Source organism: Dermacentor andersoni, chromosome 7 (assembly GCF_023375885.2).
Source record: "Dermacentor andersoni chromosome 7, qqDerAnde1_hic_scaffold, whole genome shotgun sequence".
NCBI lineage: Eukaryota > Metazoa > Arthropoda > Arachnida > Ixodida > Ixodidae > Dermacentor > Dermacentor andersoni.
Window position 1 is genome coordinate 40,055,351 of NC_092820.1, and position 21,094 is coordinate 40,076,444.

General features: G+C 41.7%; 1 protein-coding gene across 1 annotated transcript in view; it reads left to right on the forward strand.

Moving 5' to 3' along the window:
• The first annotated feature begins 5,314 nt into the window (after nucleotides 1-5,314).
• Nucleotides 5,315-21,094, forward strand: part of LOC126535312 (uncharacterized) — a 30,020-nt gene continuing 14,240 nt past the window's right edge. Inside the window, exons 1-3 of the mRNA XM_050182210.3 lie at nucleotides 5,315-5,585; nucleotides 13,798-13,943; nucleotides 18,163-18,295. Of these exons, the coding sequence (XP_050038167.1) occupies nucleotides 5,500-5,585; nucleotides 13,798-13,943; nucleotides 18,163-18,295 (365 nt within the window). The 5' untranslated portion in view covers nucleotides 5,315-5,499. The remainder of the gene's footprint in view (nucleotides 5,586-13,797; nucleotides 13,944-18,162; nucleotides 18,296-21,094) is intronic.

Below are 21,094 nucleotides of genomic sequence, written 5' to 3' on the forward strand. Positions count from 1 at the left end.
CGACCCACACGTGACATGGCGGAAGCTGATCATATCACAAAGGCTGGTTAATATTAGCGGCATTATTATTGCTTACAGCGCGCAGGTGTACCGACTCGCCCAGCTAGCTAGCGTACTAATGTTAGCCGCACTTGCTTTTCAATATAGTCACAAAAACAATATATGATCTTAGAGGAACGTCCTTAAAATATTCGGTATCGCTTGCATATCTGGTTTGCTGCTATAGATGCTTGAACGTCACCGCATTTACGGATCTACCATTTTGTTGAACATACGTACGAATGTCTCCGTTTATTATTTAAGGGGAAGCTTTAGCTTGGGCCCAACTCCGATGCAGCCTATTCAAATACGTGTAAAACAAAAAAATGCTTTTCTGAGATAATACCCCCACTGATTTTAATGAGATGTGTAGCATTTAGAGAGAAAGTTAATTTCTAGTGACTGTTGAAAGCGGAATTTCCGATTTAGGGCCTGATTTTTTTCAAAAGAGTTTTAAAGAATTCACATGTTCTAAAATATTGACGCGCGATGTCGCATCCATTAGATCATTCAAAGCGGACAAATTCAGTATGCCTAATTATGTCTTACGTGAATTTGTTACGTTGTATACAAGGGTTCGGTAAAAGCTGTATTTCCACATTATTAACTTTTTAAAATTCATGTGTAAGATATAAATTTTGTCCGCTTCAGATCTACTCTTAGATGCAATTTCATATCGTTCTTCCTTGCTCAGTTGCAGAGTTGTAAACTTGATAGTTTCGTTTTCTGAAAATTTTTGATTTCTGGCAGTTAATAATCAAATATTTACAATTTTAGCCGAAAATTCGAAACCAACGGTCACTATATTTTCAGTTTTTCTTTTAATGCAACAACCCTCGCAAAAGGCGGTGCAGTGGTTGTCGAGAAAAAAGCATTCTGCTTTTACATGTTTTTAGATAGGAGCATCCGAGCTAAAGCTTCCTCTTAATTGGTGCGTGTAGAGCGTCAATATTGTTCCGCCTTCAATATCTCGCTTGTCTAGTGACACGCCTGAAAAATCCAGTTTCTCGTCTTAAAGATACGGTGGATCCATGAGGAGAAAGCTCATCGGCAACCGCATTTCGCGAGACATCGCGCTGCCTTCAGAGCACGTTAGTTAGAATACGTACAGAGCTGCTTGTAATTGAAGCATACGTTCGCGTACTGCAATGTGCTAGGTGGAATCCTGTGCAAACGAGCGGGAAATTCTATAACCCATAGCACATTTCGACGGTAAAAAAAATGTAATCGTAGCGAGCTCGCTATTCAAGCAAGAGAGACGTTTACAAGTGTTTCTATGCATTATATAGGTTATAGGACAAAATCTTGGGACAGAATGTACGTAAATTGCACAAGACTCGGCCTTCAAAACGTCCAAATGAAGAAAAATAATGCCGGAAAGGCCTCGAAAACTTTTAAGGCAGTGGTTAACTTGACAAATGCAGAAGCAGTTGCTCAAGCTGCAGGGTGGCATAGCGGCAGCATGCATATTGTCACGTTGCGGTCCCTGGTTCGATTCCTCAACGCGCCAATACTCTTTTGCGGCACTTTCTTTCACGTGGCGAAAGCTGTTTTGACAATTACGTGTGATAACGCCAAAACAGCAAGCAGCGCACCCTTACTACCGGTCTACATCCAGATCTATCAGATCATCGGGTCATGCGTGTACGCAGAGAGAGAGAGAGAGAGAGAGAGAAACAGAAGTGAAAGACAGTGACGTGAATGAGGACTCAGCGTGGTACGCCATCGTACACTGGGGGAAGGAAGAAGGAGAGGGAACGTTTAGGAGAGGAAGAGAAACTCTAATCTTCTTATCGGCGACGTAATACCTGTTCTGTTCTATATCACAGATGCGTATACAGGGTGCCCCAGCTAAATTTTCCAGGAGTTTAAAAATATAAGAACGCCACGTAACTGGACAGAATCAAAATACTGTTGCTTGCAATCGCTTGGAGATACTCGGATGTTCTTGCTTCCTCCTAACTAGATAATTAGTGTTAATAAATAATCCAATTCTCAAATTTAAAGTTAGATTCAAAGCGCCAATGAGAAACTTGTATAGCAACATGAAAAGCTTCCGATACAGCTTTTGTTGTTCAATATGTGCTATATAAAAGCCTTTTTCCAAGCGTGAAAGAAACCCGCGAATACACGCAACGTACCTCGAGAGGTCTGTCGCGCGTCAATTTTCGAGCGGCAACCTTCGCCGCACTTCCGCGAAGTTTGTAGCGAGGGAGACTGGGCCTTTTCAAGAATGCGTACCATTATATGCCGAGTCTGTCGAAAAATTCTGTGTAGCCAAAAAACCTCTTTTCCAATACAGGACGTGAATGCCCAGTTTAAGTTCCTCGTATGCGCGGTTGATAGCTGCCATTCGGAATAGAGTGAGTAGCGAGCCATCGTCCGCAATAACAATAGGCGTGCCGCCTTAACATTCTACTAGACGGTCCGCTTTGGCCGTTCGCCATACACAATGCGTAGAAAAGGGGCACTGCATCTAGGCCAGATGTATGTAAGGCTATCCTGAGATGTGGATAGCAAGCAGTATGGGACGCCCTGGTAAACAAACGACCGGTGAGCGTGTACGGTCGCTGAAGGCGACCCAGTACGAGAGGATGCGCCACTTGTGTAATAATGACGCATGCAGGCGCATGCGTCATTCCGCAGCCTATGACGGCTTTAATGAGTCAGTCGTATTGCTCCACGAATGTCGCAAACAAATTAAGCGGAACCTCCCCGAACGAGAACTGGCAAAATTTGGGTATTACTATGCGATGTTTGTTGCGGTATGAAATGCATATATTCGTCAAAGTATATATGTGCACCTCTCTACTCTTACCCCTCATGCACATACAACAATTTACGTGTGCCACATCAGCTTAACCCTCATATGCATCATTGCCAAGCTCAACCCATTCAGCACTACGACGACTTCCATATTATTGGTACGCATATTTTGCGCAGATTCCGTTCAGGGATTATCCATTTGATTTTTGTTTAATGCGAAAGCGTTCAATTGCTACTTTCCTCGGAAATCTGTCCTTCCCCCTGTGTGTAAAGCCTGACACGACGCGCTCCGTAGGCATACACGGGGCTCAATGGTAGTATATATGAGATTGGCTTATGACTACGTATACGTAACTACAATTATTTAATATTATAACGATATGTAGTGAGTACTGAACACACATTAGGCGTAATTAAGGCAAATAGAAATCTCAGAATATTATTTATAAGAATATAGTTAAGCGTAACTAAGACTTCGTAAGATTAATGAATCTAAGGAAGCACAATCTAGATTAATTACAATGAAATCAATTAGACATAATGATGTATAATTGAAGTTTATCAAAAACAGTAAAACTACATAGAATGATTAAGGTCAAGTAGTTACACTAATCAAGAATAATTGATGTTAAGTAATTCAGCCTAACCAATAATAATTATCGTATTCAAAAATAATTCGGCGTAATTTTGATGTGTTAACGATGCATCAGTAAACTTTATAACGCTTACCATTACGATAGCTTAAGCCTCATTAAAATAATTACGAAATAAGTTAAGGTCAGTCAAGAATAAAGCAATGAAGATTAATTGATACCACATTACTTATCCACTATTCAGATTATTTAAGATTTCATTAATTACAACTAATAAGATTACTTCCGACTAATTAGGTTCACCAATTTAGTAATTGCAACATATCGTTGCAATACTTGCAGCAGCGCATCATCATCGGCGCAGTGAGTCACGGTATTCTTAACTCCTCCGTTGCATGAGCGAAACTTGAGCGACTGCAAATAATGCTTACGCACTATCTGACAAGTCCAATATTGAGTTCCTGCAGTAATTTTGTCTTTCAGCGGCTGTCATTGTTGACAAAGAGGGCGAAGGACTCTCAAGCGGTCGTTTGAAGAGCATTTCCACCCGCCTCTCCTTACCCTGTCGTGAGACGTATAAAATCAATGAATCAGTCAATCATTCAATCAACATTTGGTTGTAGAACCCGTCGCGTGTTTCCGGTGCGGCCCGTGTGGCGCTATGTAGGCGCGTGATAGCCTGGGTAAAGTGTTGGCAACGCTACAATATAGTGTTGGAGGTTTTAAATATGAAAGCCAAGATCGACATCAGATAGCCAAAACGCTAGATAGCGATAGATCTGAAACCGCATACATACAGCATTCGCCATTTTAAGTACGCGAAACATTATCAGAGTAGAACAGATGTAGTAGACAGGACTACGACATCTCATACGACGCCTTAAATCGTGCTAGCGATATTTAAGTTCTTATTCGACGTCTGGATAGCACTATCAATGAAGCCGTTTCCCGAGAAAGGAGGTCAAAAATAACTACTTTGAACTACAAAGCAAACGGTACGACAAGGGTAACTCTGCTTTCTCGCAAGAAAAACTGCATGCGCCTTCAAAAGTGGTCAGCGGAGCTAGCTGTTTTTAGAAGGTTCGTGTGTCTCTGCTTTCATGATGTAGCGTTTATTTTAATTTGCCGATCGCAGTTCCAACTTCAACGTCTTCGTAATTAGGTAATGCTACAACGCGGAGGCACTTGCACCAGTAACAAGTGAATCGATTAAGGAGCGGAATTGTGTATATATATATATATATATATATATATATATATATATATATATATATATATATATATATATATATATATATATATATATATATATAGAGAGAGAGAGAGAGAGAGAGAGAGAGAGAGAGAGAGAGAGAGAGAGACAGAGAGAGAGAGAGAGAGAGAAGCCCGTATAGTGGAACGTTGCCAAAGCGTTACCAGTGCGCTGCAGAGCAGGTATATCATTTATAACAACCGCTCTCTACATTTTCGTAAACTCTTCGCATTACGCTGACATCAACTGAAAGTCTCGTTTATTTAATTTTTTTTCGGCGAATGGCCGAAATTGTGCGACCAAAACAAACACACCATTCATTGGTGTCCGAGTGTTAGCCGGAAAATGTTTGCAGTGCTTGTGGTTAAATAAGCGCCGCTAATGAAATATTCATGCCCCGATACAATCGCGATAGAGAACATGCAAAATTCTGCAAGTACGCTTGCCCATACATCTTCTTTGGCCAACATGTGAAGGCGAACTATACTCTAGAAGTAGAATTAAAGCAGGTTCATTAGAGCCTGTCTCGCTATCCTAGCCGACAGCTCCTCTTTAATACATCGTCGCTATTCGCAAGCCTAATGACGTCTGAATGCCGCCTTCAGCGGAAAGTCACCCATCTTGTGCAAGTCCTCCTAATAGCGCCAAAAGCTGGCTTCCAATATTTCAGATATCCAGAACGCCCGCGCTCCGTTCACATAATGGATAACGGTCGCCAGTGCACATGGCTGTCGTACCGCCGAACGAGACGTCTTATTCTAACGCTCTCTTCAAACAGCTCTGGTGGCCTGCGTCCTGCTGTCCTCGACATTGTGTCGGGCTGCTAAGTTGGGCTGTGACCGGGACACAATGGAAAAGTGCAGTGCGAGCCTCTTCTTTTTCGCCAGTGGTCCTCACATACCTGTTGGCGCCCAGGAACTCGCAGAAACTTGCAAGTAGGTCACAGATTTTTTTTTTATTTTTAACTTTTTCCCCTCGGAGATATTTCCACTGCACAGGTCTTCATCACTGTCATCATCATCACGGCCACTATCAAGAGCACCCTATTTTATCTCCATTGAAGGACGCAGGTTTCTCCCAGTGGTGTCCAGTTACCCCTTTCTTGCGCCAGCTGACATAATCTTACACCTGAAAATTTTCAGACTCCATCACATAATCCAGTTTTCTGTCCACCTCGAGTGCAGTTCCCTATCTTGGCAGCAGCTCTGAAACTCTAATTTACCATCAGTAAACCATCTTACGGATTACATCTCCTGCACATCTCAGTTTGTTCCTCTCAATCCCAGTCACTTAGCTATGCAGAACACTTCCCACAGCAATGTGCCCAAATAGTGTACTTAATAACAAAGTGTAACAAAATGTACTTGCACAATAATATTGATGTATGCTTCTCATCATTCCCTCATGTGCTGTTTGTCATTCGCTCTCAGCACGTAGCACTGAGCTCTCACTTCTTGCTGTGTGCCAGTCCTACAAAGAAATCTAAGCTCTCCGCGGTATGTTGTCATCTCTTCAAGAATAATTTGACTTGGTATTTAATTATGTATTTCTATATATGCAAAACACTTGTTTTCCCTTATGCTTTCCCTGGCTTCATTGCCTATTGTCATCGTGTGGTTGCAACTAGAAGAAAAATTGAGCTCATTGACGTATTTCAATTGTCCCTCAGTTGTACATGCTTCCATGTACAGATTTTGGAAGACTTGTAAAATTATCTCGCAATATTAATCAACGCTTCTTGTGCCACGTTTATTTATCGAACGTCAATACTAATAACAGTGCGCCATAAATGACCAGCTAGCCCAATTTCCCCCTCAGAATGGAACCGAGATGGCACAAGGAGCTTCCGGACTACATGTGGCTGAACTCGAATTATAGAGCCGGTCATGACTAAAGGGACATTAGCTTGGGTTTCGCCGAAAAGGGGTATGCAGTATGTTCTAGCGTCTGTGATGCACACGTCTGCTTGCATATAAAGATCCTTTTATAATTTTTTCCTGCCTACTTCTTGGAGGAATGGGCAGCCGCCCCATTGACATGTTCCCTCGCTTGAACAGCTGAACGTCGACCTTCTTGAGAATTCAGAATTCCCACCACCACTGCTATACTGTGACAGCCCATTTAAGGTACATTCGACTATCGTTTTACAGCACGCCAAAGCGCTCCGGTGGCACGCCTTACGCTCGGATGATCAAAATTGGCCACTCAGAACACATTCGCTTGGTTTTTTTCAAAGCTCCTTGATCCTTCTCAGAGCGCTCAGAGCTCTAGTAGTGAGGTGTACGTCGGTACAGGCACAGGCGGGCCTTTCTTCACAAAAGGTAGTGCAGGTGTGCTTCCTCGTCAGGCCTGCGAATGCTCTGACGAGTGGCTGAACATTCGGTTTGGGCACGCTTTCTCTAACAGCGATTAAAGTGCCGCAGATTGACATCACGCCCATTGCCGGAAATCGCTACATCGTGATGACGCCCTTGGTGCCCCCCGACAAGCTATCTCGCCAGCGTTACAGAACCCCTTGAAATTCTAACTGTACAATGACGCTACTTTTGAAACTAGTAAATAAATTTTGACTACACTCCTAGTCAATTCCGGCTTAAAACAACGCGTATAATGCGGAAGTAGATAAAAATTTCGCCGCTTATAAATGGTTCACTCCAAGTTGCTTACTACCGCTTTCAGCAGCTGTCATGTGCGGTGGAGAGGCTAAAAGTGGTAAGATTACGAAGCATGGAAGCTGCACTAAAAGCAAACTGCTTCTCGAGGCGAATCTTCTTCTTCATTGTTTTCTTCATTCACTATCCTGCGGATTGTTCACTGCAGTCGCTGTTCAACCGGGAACTTGGCTTTGTCCGAGAAACTTTCAACCTCGTAACAAGCATCAATATGATCCACCGCCAATGTGCACACTTGCAGCTATAGATGACTGCACTTGCTTCAAAGTTGCGACTCCTCGACGGTATAACGGCAATACGGCTACACTATTCTGAGACGTCGAATAAGCTGGCGGGATTTTGCCGCCACGTCTAAGCTTGTTGAACCTACGAATAGTTCTATTCACTTTAGCGGGCCGCAACAGGGATGCTCCGTCCGTAAGACTGACATATATAACTTTTGTGAGTACGTAAAAAAATGCTCTCGAACCATGCCTTTTATGCCGCTCCGTTGCAGTTACGGATTCAGTGTTCATTTTCAAGCAGCAAGGCGCCTCAGTATCTCCGTTCGTGAGCCTAACCTAATTATGCTGCAAATATGGGAAGCTTCACTGCTTTGGACACGCTAGCTTGTTTTATCCTCTTTACCTGCCGGGCGCAGGTGACATTCCGGCTGGCTACCGTGGCCATTACCTGCAGTGCCGTTGATGTTAAAATAAGGAAGGGCGGAAATAAATCAAGGTGTGGTTAAAGAATTTATATTGTGGTACTTAGCAGCCCGAGACTGCTGTGAATTACGAGGGACGCAGTAATGGACAGCTCCCGATTAATTGTGACCACCTGGGGTTATTTAATACACACACAAACGAAACACAAGTGTTCTTGCATATCCGTCGGAATGTGACAGGGGGGGGGGGGGGGGGGGGGGCGTACCTCTATTGCCACCGGGTTATCGCGCCGACTGTCGTCAGAAGAACGATTTAGCTATTCGAAAATGCATAAACAGGCACGATTTTGCCGGTGTATCGATGTTGTCAACAGCTCCATTCGTATCCTTGCAAGTCGATGGCTCCGAATCAAAATGAACCTGGAATAACCGCGATTTGACCATGTTGTCTTGTGGAACATTTGTGTAATCAGCCCCAACGCAATGAGCACTTCCTTCTATCTGGAGTGCAAGCAACTCTCGGTGTGGAAGGCGAGCCGTATTCATGCAAAAATTACTTTAATTATGACAATATGTAAAGAAAGAACAACGTGGCTAGATTATTAAAGTCGACGCGCTGTATTAAGCAGGCACGATGGTATTGTGCCGAGTGACAGGCAGAGTTAGGCGTGCCAGGAAGTGGTGGCAAGCAGGTTAGATGGACTGCATGGTCACATACTTAATTATCTTGAAAGAGAGATTGAATTCGCATTCAGGTATCGTGCACATTAGCTGAGTCTCTCTGCCTTTGTAATATCAACTTCGCCCATATACAGTTATTAAAATGAGAAGCTTTTCTCCTACCACTTGAAGTATGCTTTAGCACAATGTCCATTTCATCTGTGCACTTAATCTGAAAGCATGCTGTGCATTTATGCAGACTTAGGCACAGAACATACTTTTTAAAGGGGAATTATTTATTTACAATACAACAAATTGTGCAGCATAGTGCCACTGTAGGCTCTTAACGAAGAAGAAGGACTTATATAAGTAAAAAAGAAACAAGTTGTAACAGGCAATATTAAAGCAGACAGGCAGTATTTTCCCCTATAGTTGTTAAAATGTGCATAAAGCATAACGCATGAACTTGCATTAACTTTATGACGTTGTGACCAACAAAAGCCGAGTCTATCAGCCCATCAATTTCTCATTCATTAAAAAAGTTTGTTTATAAGCAAGATTATGTAAAATAACAGGAAATTTCAATATCAGGAACATGACACACATGCGTGCCAAACTTAATGTAAGGTCCCATTTTCTATAGATAGGTCATCTCATGAGGAACAGCAAAGTGCTCTTAACTAACGAAAACATAGCTATTTATGACTAGTATGAACAAATAAAGATTAAAAGTGCTGCAATAAAATGCGTGTGTTTGAATTGAATAACTTCTCTGGGAGCCAAGCAACATAATATATCTTCTGTCCTGCGGAGCACACTCCGCCGAGTTTGGGTGAACACAGAGAGATGCAAGTAAAGTATTTTATGTATACATTGCAAGCAAGAGAAACAAAAGCCTTTTCAGATATGTGTTTCATTTTGACTTAATTGCTTTGTTATCACAAACACAACAGATATTTTTCGTATATGTCCAGAGTTATCTGTTTTGATGACTCTGGACCTCTAGGCGATCGTCGTACCTGGAATGAAAAAGAAATTCCACTGAATGTTAAACAATTCCAGAAGCTGTTTCACCGTTGCCTTGTTAGGGCTATGTTTTGTTCAAGGCGAATATATTAGTGATCTTGCACTAAACAGGTCTCAATGTTAACCGTAAACTTCTGATCCTGCGACATAACGATCCGTATTCTTTTATGTGACTGCCCTCATTGTGGTGTGGCTAGAAAACCAAACTTAACAGCACTTATTTGCACCTTGTTTGGAGAGAGAGCCAATGTCCAGACTGTGCTCAACACCGTTGCGTTGTCCTGCTTCTTTACATGAGGGATGTTACTAAAGTTTATTTCATCGTATTGATGTGGGCCCATTCTTTCCCCTTTTTATATTAAATGTCGGCTTCCCTGTTTAATTTCATTCCCTTCATAACCTTTCCCAGCACAGAGTAGGTCGCTTGTATTTACACTGACTAACCTGCCTGTCTTCCTTTCTTTACTCCTCCTTCCTCTAAGAGCACCTATCAGCATTATAAAACTTATCTGATGCTAACGACACGAAGACGACGACGGAAAATATGGTTAAGCTAGTCAAACGCAACATTGCTAACATGTGCCTACTGAACGCTCTGAAGAAGTCCTGTACGTTTGTAGCTGCGGGAAGTTTTCATAAGCAGATTGATTGACTAGAAGAGGCAGGCTACCCAAAACTTGTGCCAGTTTCCGTAGGAGAAAAGATCCTGAAGAAGTCTCAAATCCGCCAACTGGCCCAGGAGCCACATTGCGAAGAAGAAACGGTAGCCGTCATACTTACATACACCACATGTTGCATAATTTGAAGAAGACTACCAAGTGAGCTAATGTAAAGGTGGTGTTTTCTGCCCCGTGCAAGCATTGAGGGCTCTGCAGAATAACCAACCCGTTTATCATGGGGCACCAGCCTGTTTCACAAATCACGAAAATATACGTTGACTCTCGAGCAGGATTCGCTTATGAAGTTCTTTTGTCGTGTGGTAGAAAGTAGGTGAGGTGAAGCTAGGAATGCCTGAATGATGCGCCGAGGCAACATCAAGATGTTGGAAATGAGAGAGGGCTGCCTGGAAATTATTGTAGAGATTGCAAATGTTAGCCTTATCTTTAGGCCTGCAATGTGGTAGCCAGAAGCCGTGACAAATGCATTAGATTGTTAATTGAGGCGAAAAGGATCATTGAGGCCTGTAATAGATGCGTGAGTGTTGCATCAATCTTATTATCGCAAACACAACTGCATTACCAGAATGCGAATGTGCACGGATGAACTGTGATAGTGCTCCTTGTATAAAATAGTGGCGTTTGTTCCCGATTAAACATCGTTGGAGGTAAACAAAAAGGTGTCCTTTATGTACGTACCTTTGTCTTTGTCCGTCATTGTCAGGCCGCCTTTCACATTAAAACATGCTCAACTAGCTATCCATCCTAACATTATAAACTAGGTGGTGGTGATTCGTTTACCGAAAGCAGAGCATTCGGTATGACATACTTCACATGTGCATAACGCATAAATTGTGAACATGCGAATGTGCCCGACCTTTGAGGTTACAGCACTGTGTTTGAAATGTCACTGGAATTATTAGCACCAAATTCCATTTCTACTTAGTCAGAATACAATAAGTACATGCACAGTGTAAACGAAGTATTCAAGCCATGGCAATCGACGAACGCACGTAGTGCTCTGAGCAAGCAACTAAAGCGAGCGAAATGCGCTCCAGCTGTGTTCTCCACATTCTGCACAAACACATTTTACATATACTTGTCGACTTCGAAATCAAGTCAGTGTGCCTGGCCTTATTGTTTATTTCGCAGCCGTATTTCTGCACACTTGCAAGTAAGAACCAATTGGCCCACATTGTCAGTTGGCGCTGAGGGGCACTCATTTATGCCGTTTACACTTACTGGAATTCACCTGCACTGGCGCTCATTTTACACTCGCCTAAATTCAGTGACTTCCCACTCTTGTGAAATGAGCATAAATGGGTGAGAGCGCTTGAATGTTCGTCTAGCTGTAATCACAATACAGTTCGTGCAAGTGTTTCAATGCCACCCGCATGCGAGCAGTATTGTAAACACTTGTCTCTTTCTGCGCACCACCCTACTTTCATGCTGGCAAAATATCGCCATTTTCTTCGTGTGCATCACCACACGAGTATGATCTTTGCGCATTGCAATGAACAGCTGTTCTGGGCCTTATTTTCGCTTGCCAGTGTTGTGGTCCAATGTATAGTTGCACTGGAGAGCAGGGGTTCTGCTATCTTTGGTGGCGTTGTTATTAGTGTCAACCCCCCTGCTTTAATCCTGTGTACAAAAAAAGATACATTTAGGTGACAATAAGAAGAAATTGCAGACACGTGATAATTTGAGAAACAAAAGCTCATATGAAAGGTCTTATTAAGGCGTATTTTGGGATAGTGGGTACCTCATAGCCGTAAATCGATACAACAAAGCAATCACGTCTACACAAAGCAAAATGTCCAACTTATTTATATGTTTTCCTTCTTTTACAGTTCTTTTGCAATACAGTGTTGCTTTCTGAAAAGATTATGAAACGACGCAAGTACTCAAACCCATAGATTTCTCAGTCTGCAATAGAGCATGAAAGTGCTAGCTGGTCGTGAGATATCGCGCCGTAGAACTTTTGCTAGTGGCATAGAACTTCGCCTCTGCAAGCAACTGACGTACTGCTCCTCTCCAAGAGATGTTGTGGCAGATGCTCCTTCTAGCGCAAACCAACACTTTGGTGCTGCTGCGTCGCCGGAGTTAAATGGCTGTTTTCGTGTTCAGCAAGCTTCGAGCTGCATTGGGCTTTGAGTTCTAGTGACCTCGACGCATTGAAAAGGAAAGCCAGAAGCCCGCGCAAATCAACACATTACACCGACGAAAATGCGTAACACACCAGAAAGCTGTTCAGCATGGAGTCGTCGTTCCACAAACTCAACCTGTGATATGCAATGAATTCATTTCGCCGAGTCAACGAAGGGGATAAAAAAGGGGGAGATTTCAAGGTTAGAAACACGCAATTACTAGAGGAGTGATAAAACGGAAGCCCTTATGAAATTTTAACGACAGTATACGCAAGAAAAATACCGCCAGCAGTAATGCAATTTGAGCAAATCACAACGGAACTACGCGTGCACTTATAGCTCGTTCACACGCCAAAACTTCTATGCGCCTGTCCGCATTAGCACTACAAATTCAGATGTTTAAATCACCAACATCTCGTTATCTGCTGACTCATAGTAATGCAGTGGCACGAATTAAACATTTAGTAGTATGGTACAGAAAAATCAACCTACCGAATTGAGACTGGTTCGCAGCTGTACAGCACGCACTCCCGGGGCCCGATGGTCCAGCGCACATGGCCGTCGATCCACCGTGGCCATCGCACTGCGATGAGTTGTCGAAGTCGCACTCGCTTCTTGCAGTTTATGGTAAGATTGGTAGAATATAACATCACTGAGATCACAGAGTGCGTTCATCGACGCAGGCAGAAGACTTCGCAACACGAACACCGTCGCGTAAGTTTGCCGGTGCAAAGATATGACCATAGTGCGTGCTCACGCAATGCTTCGCTCCTTCCCGGCCGGTGCAGTCTTTCCTCGTCATCCACCATCAAAGCAACGTACAGAGGCGACGACTACTTCCTTGGTCTATTCGATCTCTCATTTTGCCTTTCGCTTATTTTTCCCCCTCGCAGGATCTCTCTCACCGCTTCTTCAACTTTTGCTTCGAAGCACCCTCTCAACGCGTCAACACGCTTTTTGGGCGTCAAATTTGCAGAGCTTCATATAAACCTTGCGTTTGCTCACTGGCCGCATACATCCGTGAGCAGCGGGTAGGCCACGTTTTGACACGTATGACCTCGCTTTATAGAACGCTTATATGCGGTGGTCTGGACCGAACCTAGAATATAACGCTTATACCGAGGACGTTATGCAGGACTTCACTAAGAGTGGAGTATTGAGGTGAGCCCTCCGCTTGTAGCGCAACGTAAACATATCTACTTAATTTCACAGCTAAGATGTTTTATGCGCGAAAGGGGCAATAAATAGCACCCTACATGGACTGATGCATGCCACCGCGCTCCCGTCTCTTAATTGTGTCAGATGTACTAGGGTCATAATTTGTACCGGAAATGTCGCAGGTCCGACGAGAACGACATCAAGTGCCTACAGGATTACATCAAGAACTGCCTCAACGGCATCTCCAAGGGAATGGTGCAGCTCATATTTGATGGCATCACTGCGGTAACTCAGGAGAAGTGCACCGTCGGACATCCCCAACACGCTAGTGAGTGTTGTGGCCATTCTATGATAGGCACGTGCACGAGCCGCCAATCTATCCTGGCACAGGATTCTCTAAATTACCGCTGACTATAACCATGTTTTACAGCGCATTTCCTTGTGCGCATTCCTTACGTGTCGTGTTAATGCGCGAGTTAACATGAGCAAATTTAGCATGACCACATGTAAATACAAACTTCATTGAGAGGTACAGGTCGCTTATATTCAAATTACGAAATGTACTAAGTGTGGCTTGTAGGCAGTGCAATGTGTGCTTGAAATACTTAATAATGATGACACTTTAATTAGACCAGCAGTTTTGATCGTTCTTGAGGTCATTGATAAAGTATTCTAACTCACAGGGACTTCACTGGCGGATAAGTTAAATCAACATTTCTTAAAATGCGGTGAATCTGATCTCTCAACGTTGATAGCACAAAATATAGGTCATATATTCCGTGTAGTATGAGCAGGTGACTACTACTTGCACCGACAGTTCAAGCGGAAATAAATAGTTTATTCTTGATGTTGAAGAATCCCACAGCATGTGATGTGGATGGCATAAGGGCAGAGCCAATAAAACCTATGGCGATGCATATTAACAAACCCATGTCATACACGCGCAATTTAATATTGTGTACTGGTGAATTTCCCGAAAAATAAAAAATTGCACCAGTATAGCTAATTTTTAAAGGGGGATACAGGAACGACATGAGGAACTGCAAACCGATTTCAGTTCTGCCAATTTTTCCGGAATATATAGAGCAGGTTACAAGGACTGAATCTTAAATTTCTGCACCCGAAATAATACTATAACAGAAAAACAGTACGGTTTCCGAAAACTCTAATGCACCGAAACGGTGCTGCTACACATCAAATAAATAATAATACGTCCCACTGAAGAGAAGCTATATACAGATTAAATATTTCCACTCTTCAAAAATGCGTTTGATTCCATTAAGCATGATATCTTATTAGAAATGTTAAACGATTATTGGGTAAGGGGAACCGTTCCCAACCTAGTCAAAAGCTACTTAGCGAACCGACCACAGTGCGCCGACATCTGTCATTCCAAGTCGGCACCGGTTAACATCAAATGTACTGTCCCACAGGGGACCATTCTTGGGCCGCTTCATTTTTTGTTAAAGGTTAATGATATTACAAACACGCCTCTAACATTTGACATAGCCATCTATGCTCATGACACTAATGTCTTTATTTTTCGTCATAAAGTATCTGGTCTCCAGCAAGAAACAAATATTTGGCTCAGTAATCTTTCAGGATGGTTTCAGGATGGAAGTTGGAAATAAACAATGAAAAGACAAAATACATTGCTTCTCGGCTTCGTAACAAGTGTATTGATCATAACATAGTAATAGAATTGCGTGATGAAGTCATCCTACATTCTACGTGCCATAGGTTCATTGGTGTTACGTTTGAAAAAAGAAAGCTTAAACTGGTCCAGTCATGCCCACAGAATAAAATCTAGCATTGCAAGGTCCATCGGCATTATTAATAAATTAAAGCGTCTCTTACTTTCTCAATTGAAGAAGCAACTGTACTATAGCCTTGTGCATTTTCGCCTCCAATACTGTTTATTTGTATGGTTTACCACGACGAATACTAATACCGATATCTTACTAAACTTGTAGAAACACATGATGCGTATAATTCAGAATACGCCCTGTAGACGCCACTCTGCTCCTTTTTTCAAGAAGGATAGCATATTAACAATAGAAAATCTTATTAACAAAAAACAGCCATTGCAATATTTCAAGATATCAGGCTTATTAAAAGCCTCTTGTTCAGGAAATAGCTTCCCAAAGAACACAAATATAACACGAGGTACATAACATAGAACAAAAGCAAGATACGGACAATTTACGGCATGCAAAATCAATCATTCCTTGTTTCAGATATTCTAAATTATCAACCTTCCATACACACTATTGTAAACGAATCACCACCTATAGGCATATCTTAAAAAAGTTAATGTGTATTTGCTGTCGCTTCTAAAATGATTGTTTACTTCGAAACTGCAAATAGCATTCAACATTTCTTCCAGGCATTACATGTGCCTTCAAGTTACAATAGATTTATTCACTTGAAGTAGTTTGCTTATCGTGTGTGCTTGAGCATTTTCTTTAATTGGAAACTGACTGACACTCGTGCCTTTTTGTTAGACTCTTATACAGATCTTTATATTTTCTGTCAAATCAACATTCATTCATTCATTCATTCATTCATTCATTCATTCATTCATTCAAATGTGATCTTTCACTTCAGAAGTGAGAGGTTTCATTAGAACATAGTTAAGTATCGCTCTAACTAGAATAAAGAATAATTTAATATCTATTATCGGTAACACTAATTCGATGCCAAAGAAGGCTTGGCTTTGCAAATGTCATAAACAATTTTTTTTTCTGCGAAATGATTCTTGCGAATCACTCTGGCGTGTACTTCAATCTCATACCTGATACAGGGTTGAATACCTTGATGGTTTTATCACTGAATGTGGTACATCTGTAATGAGTTATATACACGGTTTCACGTAATTTCGGAGGTGTTGCTTTGAATTTTTTGCTTGCACATGTTCTGTGTAAGCAGTGTTATGAGCACAAACAAGCAGTGCTAATTACGTTAATAGTTTCCTCACCGAGTCTTTAATTCACGTAGGATGCACTTACCTAACAAACCGATACGAGATGGTAAATAAAAGTCGCCCCATGGATAAATTTTTTAATAGCGTAGCATTGTTCTTACGTGATATGAACATGTTGGAAGCCGGCTCAACGACCGACATTGAGAATGCAGGTGTGAGTATTTCATGAGAAGTGCAGTCGAGTTCCAACACTTGCAACTGTCGTTCTGTCACTTGAGTTATTAATGCTGTAATTGTTTGGTTTCAAGGAAACATGAGGCCATTGAAGAAACAGTCACGCAGCACTTTTCCCACCATCTCCACCACTTACTTACGTAAACGTACATTTTTGTTGGGATAAATATACTCTACTCTAATACTGTGCGGTGGCTCGACTTTCGATAGGAGCATTGTTCTGAAATCCATTTTAATTGTACCTGAGATTGCCCAATTTTCTCCTATATTAAAGACCAGGATCACATGTTGATCTTTAAGGATTAAGAAAAAAATTTTTGCACGTTTTTTGCTCCTTCTTTAGGTAACGGTTGACTACGTAATTAGGGAACGTACCCTGACTGGCTCGATAGTACCACAAACATGTAATTACATCATCTTTAAAGCGGCTTGTTCATATTGTGGGGCAAGTGCAGTGTCACTTCTGACAAGATGAAAGGGACTGTTCACGTCACTGAAAGGGAAAGAGGCCGTCACATGTAATTAGAAACTACTCAAGAGTGCACCAAATTTAGGCGAGTGCGGAAATTGAAAGACTTGCATTGACTGTGTCGTCGAAAGCTCCCAAATGGACTTTTATAAATATGCACTTCTCTTGGACACTTAGGATAACCAGCTCTTCCCTCTTGCAAAGTCCAGTGCTGAATAGACTCAGTTTTAAGCAGTGAGGTCACATAGCGCGTGTGCACGTCAATAGTGCCTGGTGCCAGGAGACGCCCACGTCCGGTTTCGGTGAAATAAATCGTCGCCTTTTTCACTTCCAATGTGACAGTGCACTTGACATGCGTTTCAAACTGTTGCATTAAAAGACAAGGTGATTATTTGTTGAGATCATGAGTAATTCATACCCAATACCATATCTAATGACTCAACCGCTGTTCAATAAAAATAAAAACTAGACTAATATTTTCTGTAAGCAATCTTTACACCAATGTACCGTGATCTATAGATTAGCGTTATGGCCATGTCACAACCTAAGTTACGCGATCCAGTCCTTGTCGGCCTATTTAGCCTTGTCAGTTCATCATAGGTAGCATCCAAGCCTCTGAACCACGACTTCAGTGCTCAATACCAAAAAGCAAAGATAACTACAACACTTAAAATATCACGAATAATAGTACGGCCCCTCTTCTTTATTCATTCTTGATTAATACATATTTACTTCCGGCAGACTACCTGAAGAACGTAAAGTAATCTGTTGTAGCCTAGGCTATCAAGAGCTCCTGAAAAAGCTTCTTCGGTGCTGCTGTACTGTCAAGCAAACTGGAAGAAGTACTATATAGAATTTCAGTAACATTAGTGTATAGTCTTTCTGTGCAATCTCGATCATCATACTGATGTATTGTCGCAGACTACCTGAAGTACGTGGTATGCATGAACACTATCGGACCGAAGATACACCAGTGCAACAGAAACATCACCGCCATCCTGGAGACGAGCTCCGAGGTCGCACAGCAAAAGCACAAGATTGGCTACGCCTGCTGGTGAGTAACGCACCAACTCGACTTCCACTAACTCGTCTTACAACTAACTCGGCTCCTTGTACTGACAGCATCGGCCCTAAACTGATTAAAATGTCCAAACCTGCAATACGTCACATTTTAGCCACCATTTTTCAGCAATCTATCTGCAAGATGTGCATCCCAAACTATTGGAAAGAAGCTCGCGTAATTCCCATATTTAAATCTGGTGACTCATCTAACAAATCAAATTGCAGACCAATTTCCTTAAGCAGCACGTGTTGCAAACTTCTTGAACACATCATTTCATCTGCTGTAACGAAGTTTCTTAAACTTTTTCTTTATCAATCTGCGCGGATTTTTACATTATCGAACTTGCAAAACGCAACTGTTGTAATTATTTAATGACTTGCATCACTCCATTCATTCTTTGCTTGAAATTGGTGCCATATTTGTAGACTTCTCGAAGGCTCGTGACACTGCTCCTGTGTTGCGGCTTATTCATAAACTGACAGGTCTTAACACAGATGCGAGCTTAATGAGGTAGATTACCAGCTTTTTAGCCAACCAGTAGCATACAGTTTTTGTTAATGACCGTTCATCTCCTTTAATACACGTGAAATCTGCAGTACCGCAGGCTTCCGCGCTCGGGCCTAATTTGTTTTTTTTTTAGTTTATATTAACCATAATAATAATGGCATGCGTTCTATAGTCAGACATTTGGCTGTCGATTGCGTCATCTACAGACAAACTATTAACCGTTAGGACACCTCTTACCCTCAGTATGATCTAGACATCTCAGTAAATGGTGCCATAAGGGGCAAATCAAAATTAACATTAATAAATTCGCTGCTATCAGATTCAGAACTACAGTTAAACCGGTGTTATGCGATTACATAATAAACAGCGTGCCCATAGTTTCTCCATCAACAATAAGATATCTGGGTGTTCATCTCTCATCTTATCTATCATGGAACGCTCATATAGATACTATTGCTAGTAAAGCACTTCTCACTTTTTAGTACACTCTTCAAATGAGAATATTTATTTACAATCAAAGATAATACAAAGTGCAGGCCCTAATTTTATTCCATGCCGTCAACGCATTATATACCAAGCTCTGAATGCAGTAAGTAGACGACAAAAAGGAACAGAAAATAAAAAACCGGATAAGCAGCATCTGCAGTGTTATTGTAAATACAGCTTTAAAAATGGCAAACTATGGATAAGGCATAAACTTGCTTCAACTTCATGCGGTGTTGACCGACAAAAATTGAGCCTGTCAGTGCGCCTTCTGCGCGTTCATTGAATTGTTTCTTTTATAATCCAAATTATGTAAAATTGTAGAAAAGTACAATACCAGGAACACAACCAGACGTGTGAGTAATGAATGTCGTATAAATAATCGCTTGTAATCTTTTACATTTCTTTCTAACTTGGGAATTTGACGATTTCTTTTTTACTCGTTAACGCTCGTTTTAATTCAATGGCTTTTCCCAGTAACCGAACATATGTAATTCGTCACTTCATTAAAAAGACAATCTGTAACAAGTTTTGAGAACAAGATTTTGGGGGCAAGCATAACCGTAGAACGCCTCAGATCGTGTCACACAGTTGCCTCGCTGAAGTGCCATGTTAAGACAGCCAAACCCAGGAGCTCAATGTGACTTTCCTAACGCTGACTCTCCACCAGAGAACGGTCGGCGAACTGAAACGGTTTTCGTATATCTCTATAGCGACTGACAGTAAGGATGGTATTGCCATAAAGTCACCTAAAACAATTTTTTCCACCTTTTCAATGCGCCAACTGGGAGCATCGTCTTTAAGTCCCGGCAGAACCCACATGGCGAGTAACGGCGATCTTGTGCGCGAGATATCCATACGTTGCAGCACTGCCTTACAGCTCAGCGGGCACATCGAGACCGTTCTAAGTGTCACTGCTGGTGTCTTCGCGGCAAAAACGAGGGAAGTCGACCAATGGAATTTTTGAAAAAGCAAAAGTTAGTAAAAATAAACTATGTAGGAAGGCCTGCAGAGGACGCTCTCAATGTTCCAGGCCAACTGGCTATGTTTACAGTATATTGGCAATGACATGAAAAGTTCGTACAGAAGTAATCGATTACTTTGTTTTTCTGCGACGCGTACAAGTCTCAGCAAAACACACGTATGTTCAATACTTTAACTATAAGTTCTTATGTTCCCGAGTGTTTCATTCTAGTGTACCATAAACATGTTATCTAAAGGAAGATTTAGACAGCTAAGCGGCAGTAGTTTTAATGAAAATAGAACCATCCATCATTATTATGCAAAGAAAGAATAAGTTTGCTGCGTTAAATTGTACATATTTCAATCTAAAGCTGTCCTAAGAGATAAAAACATAAAACTATTGGCTTACGGAGCGTACTTAGCACAATTGTCGCTTTGTTTAGGTGAAGGCTGAGACACTTAACTGAAGCACTATATGTATATTTTATCAATAAGCGAGAGAAAACTTTTAAAAATATGCATTTCATTTCACTTAATTGCTTCGTCATCACTTACATAGCCGCAAACATCTATACAGGGCCAGAAAACTTCGTCCCAATGACCCATGGACCTTTTGGCAACTGTCGTATCGGAATGGAAAAGAAATTCCACTCGCCGTTAGACAATACCAGACACGGTTTAACCTAGGCCCTTAGGGCTGTGATTTGTTCAATAACTGTTCAAAGTCAATATAAAAGTGACGTTGCAGGAAACATGCCTTCATTTTTACTGTAAACTTCTGAGGCAGCCACATGATCAGAAATAAATCATGTGACTGCCCAGGTCCTGATTTGTATA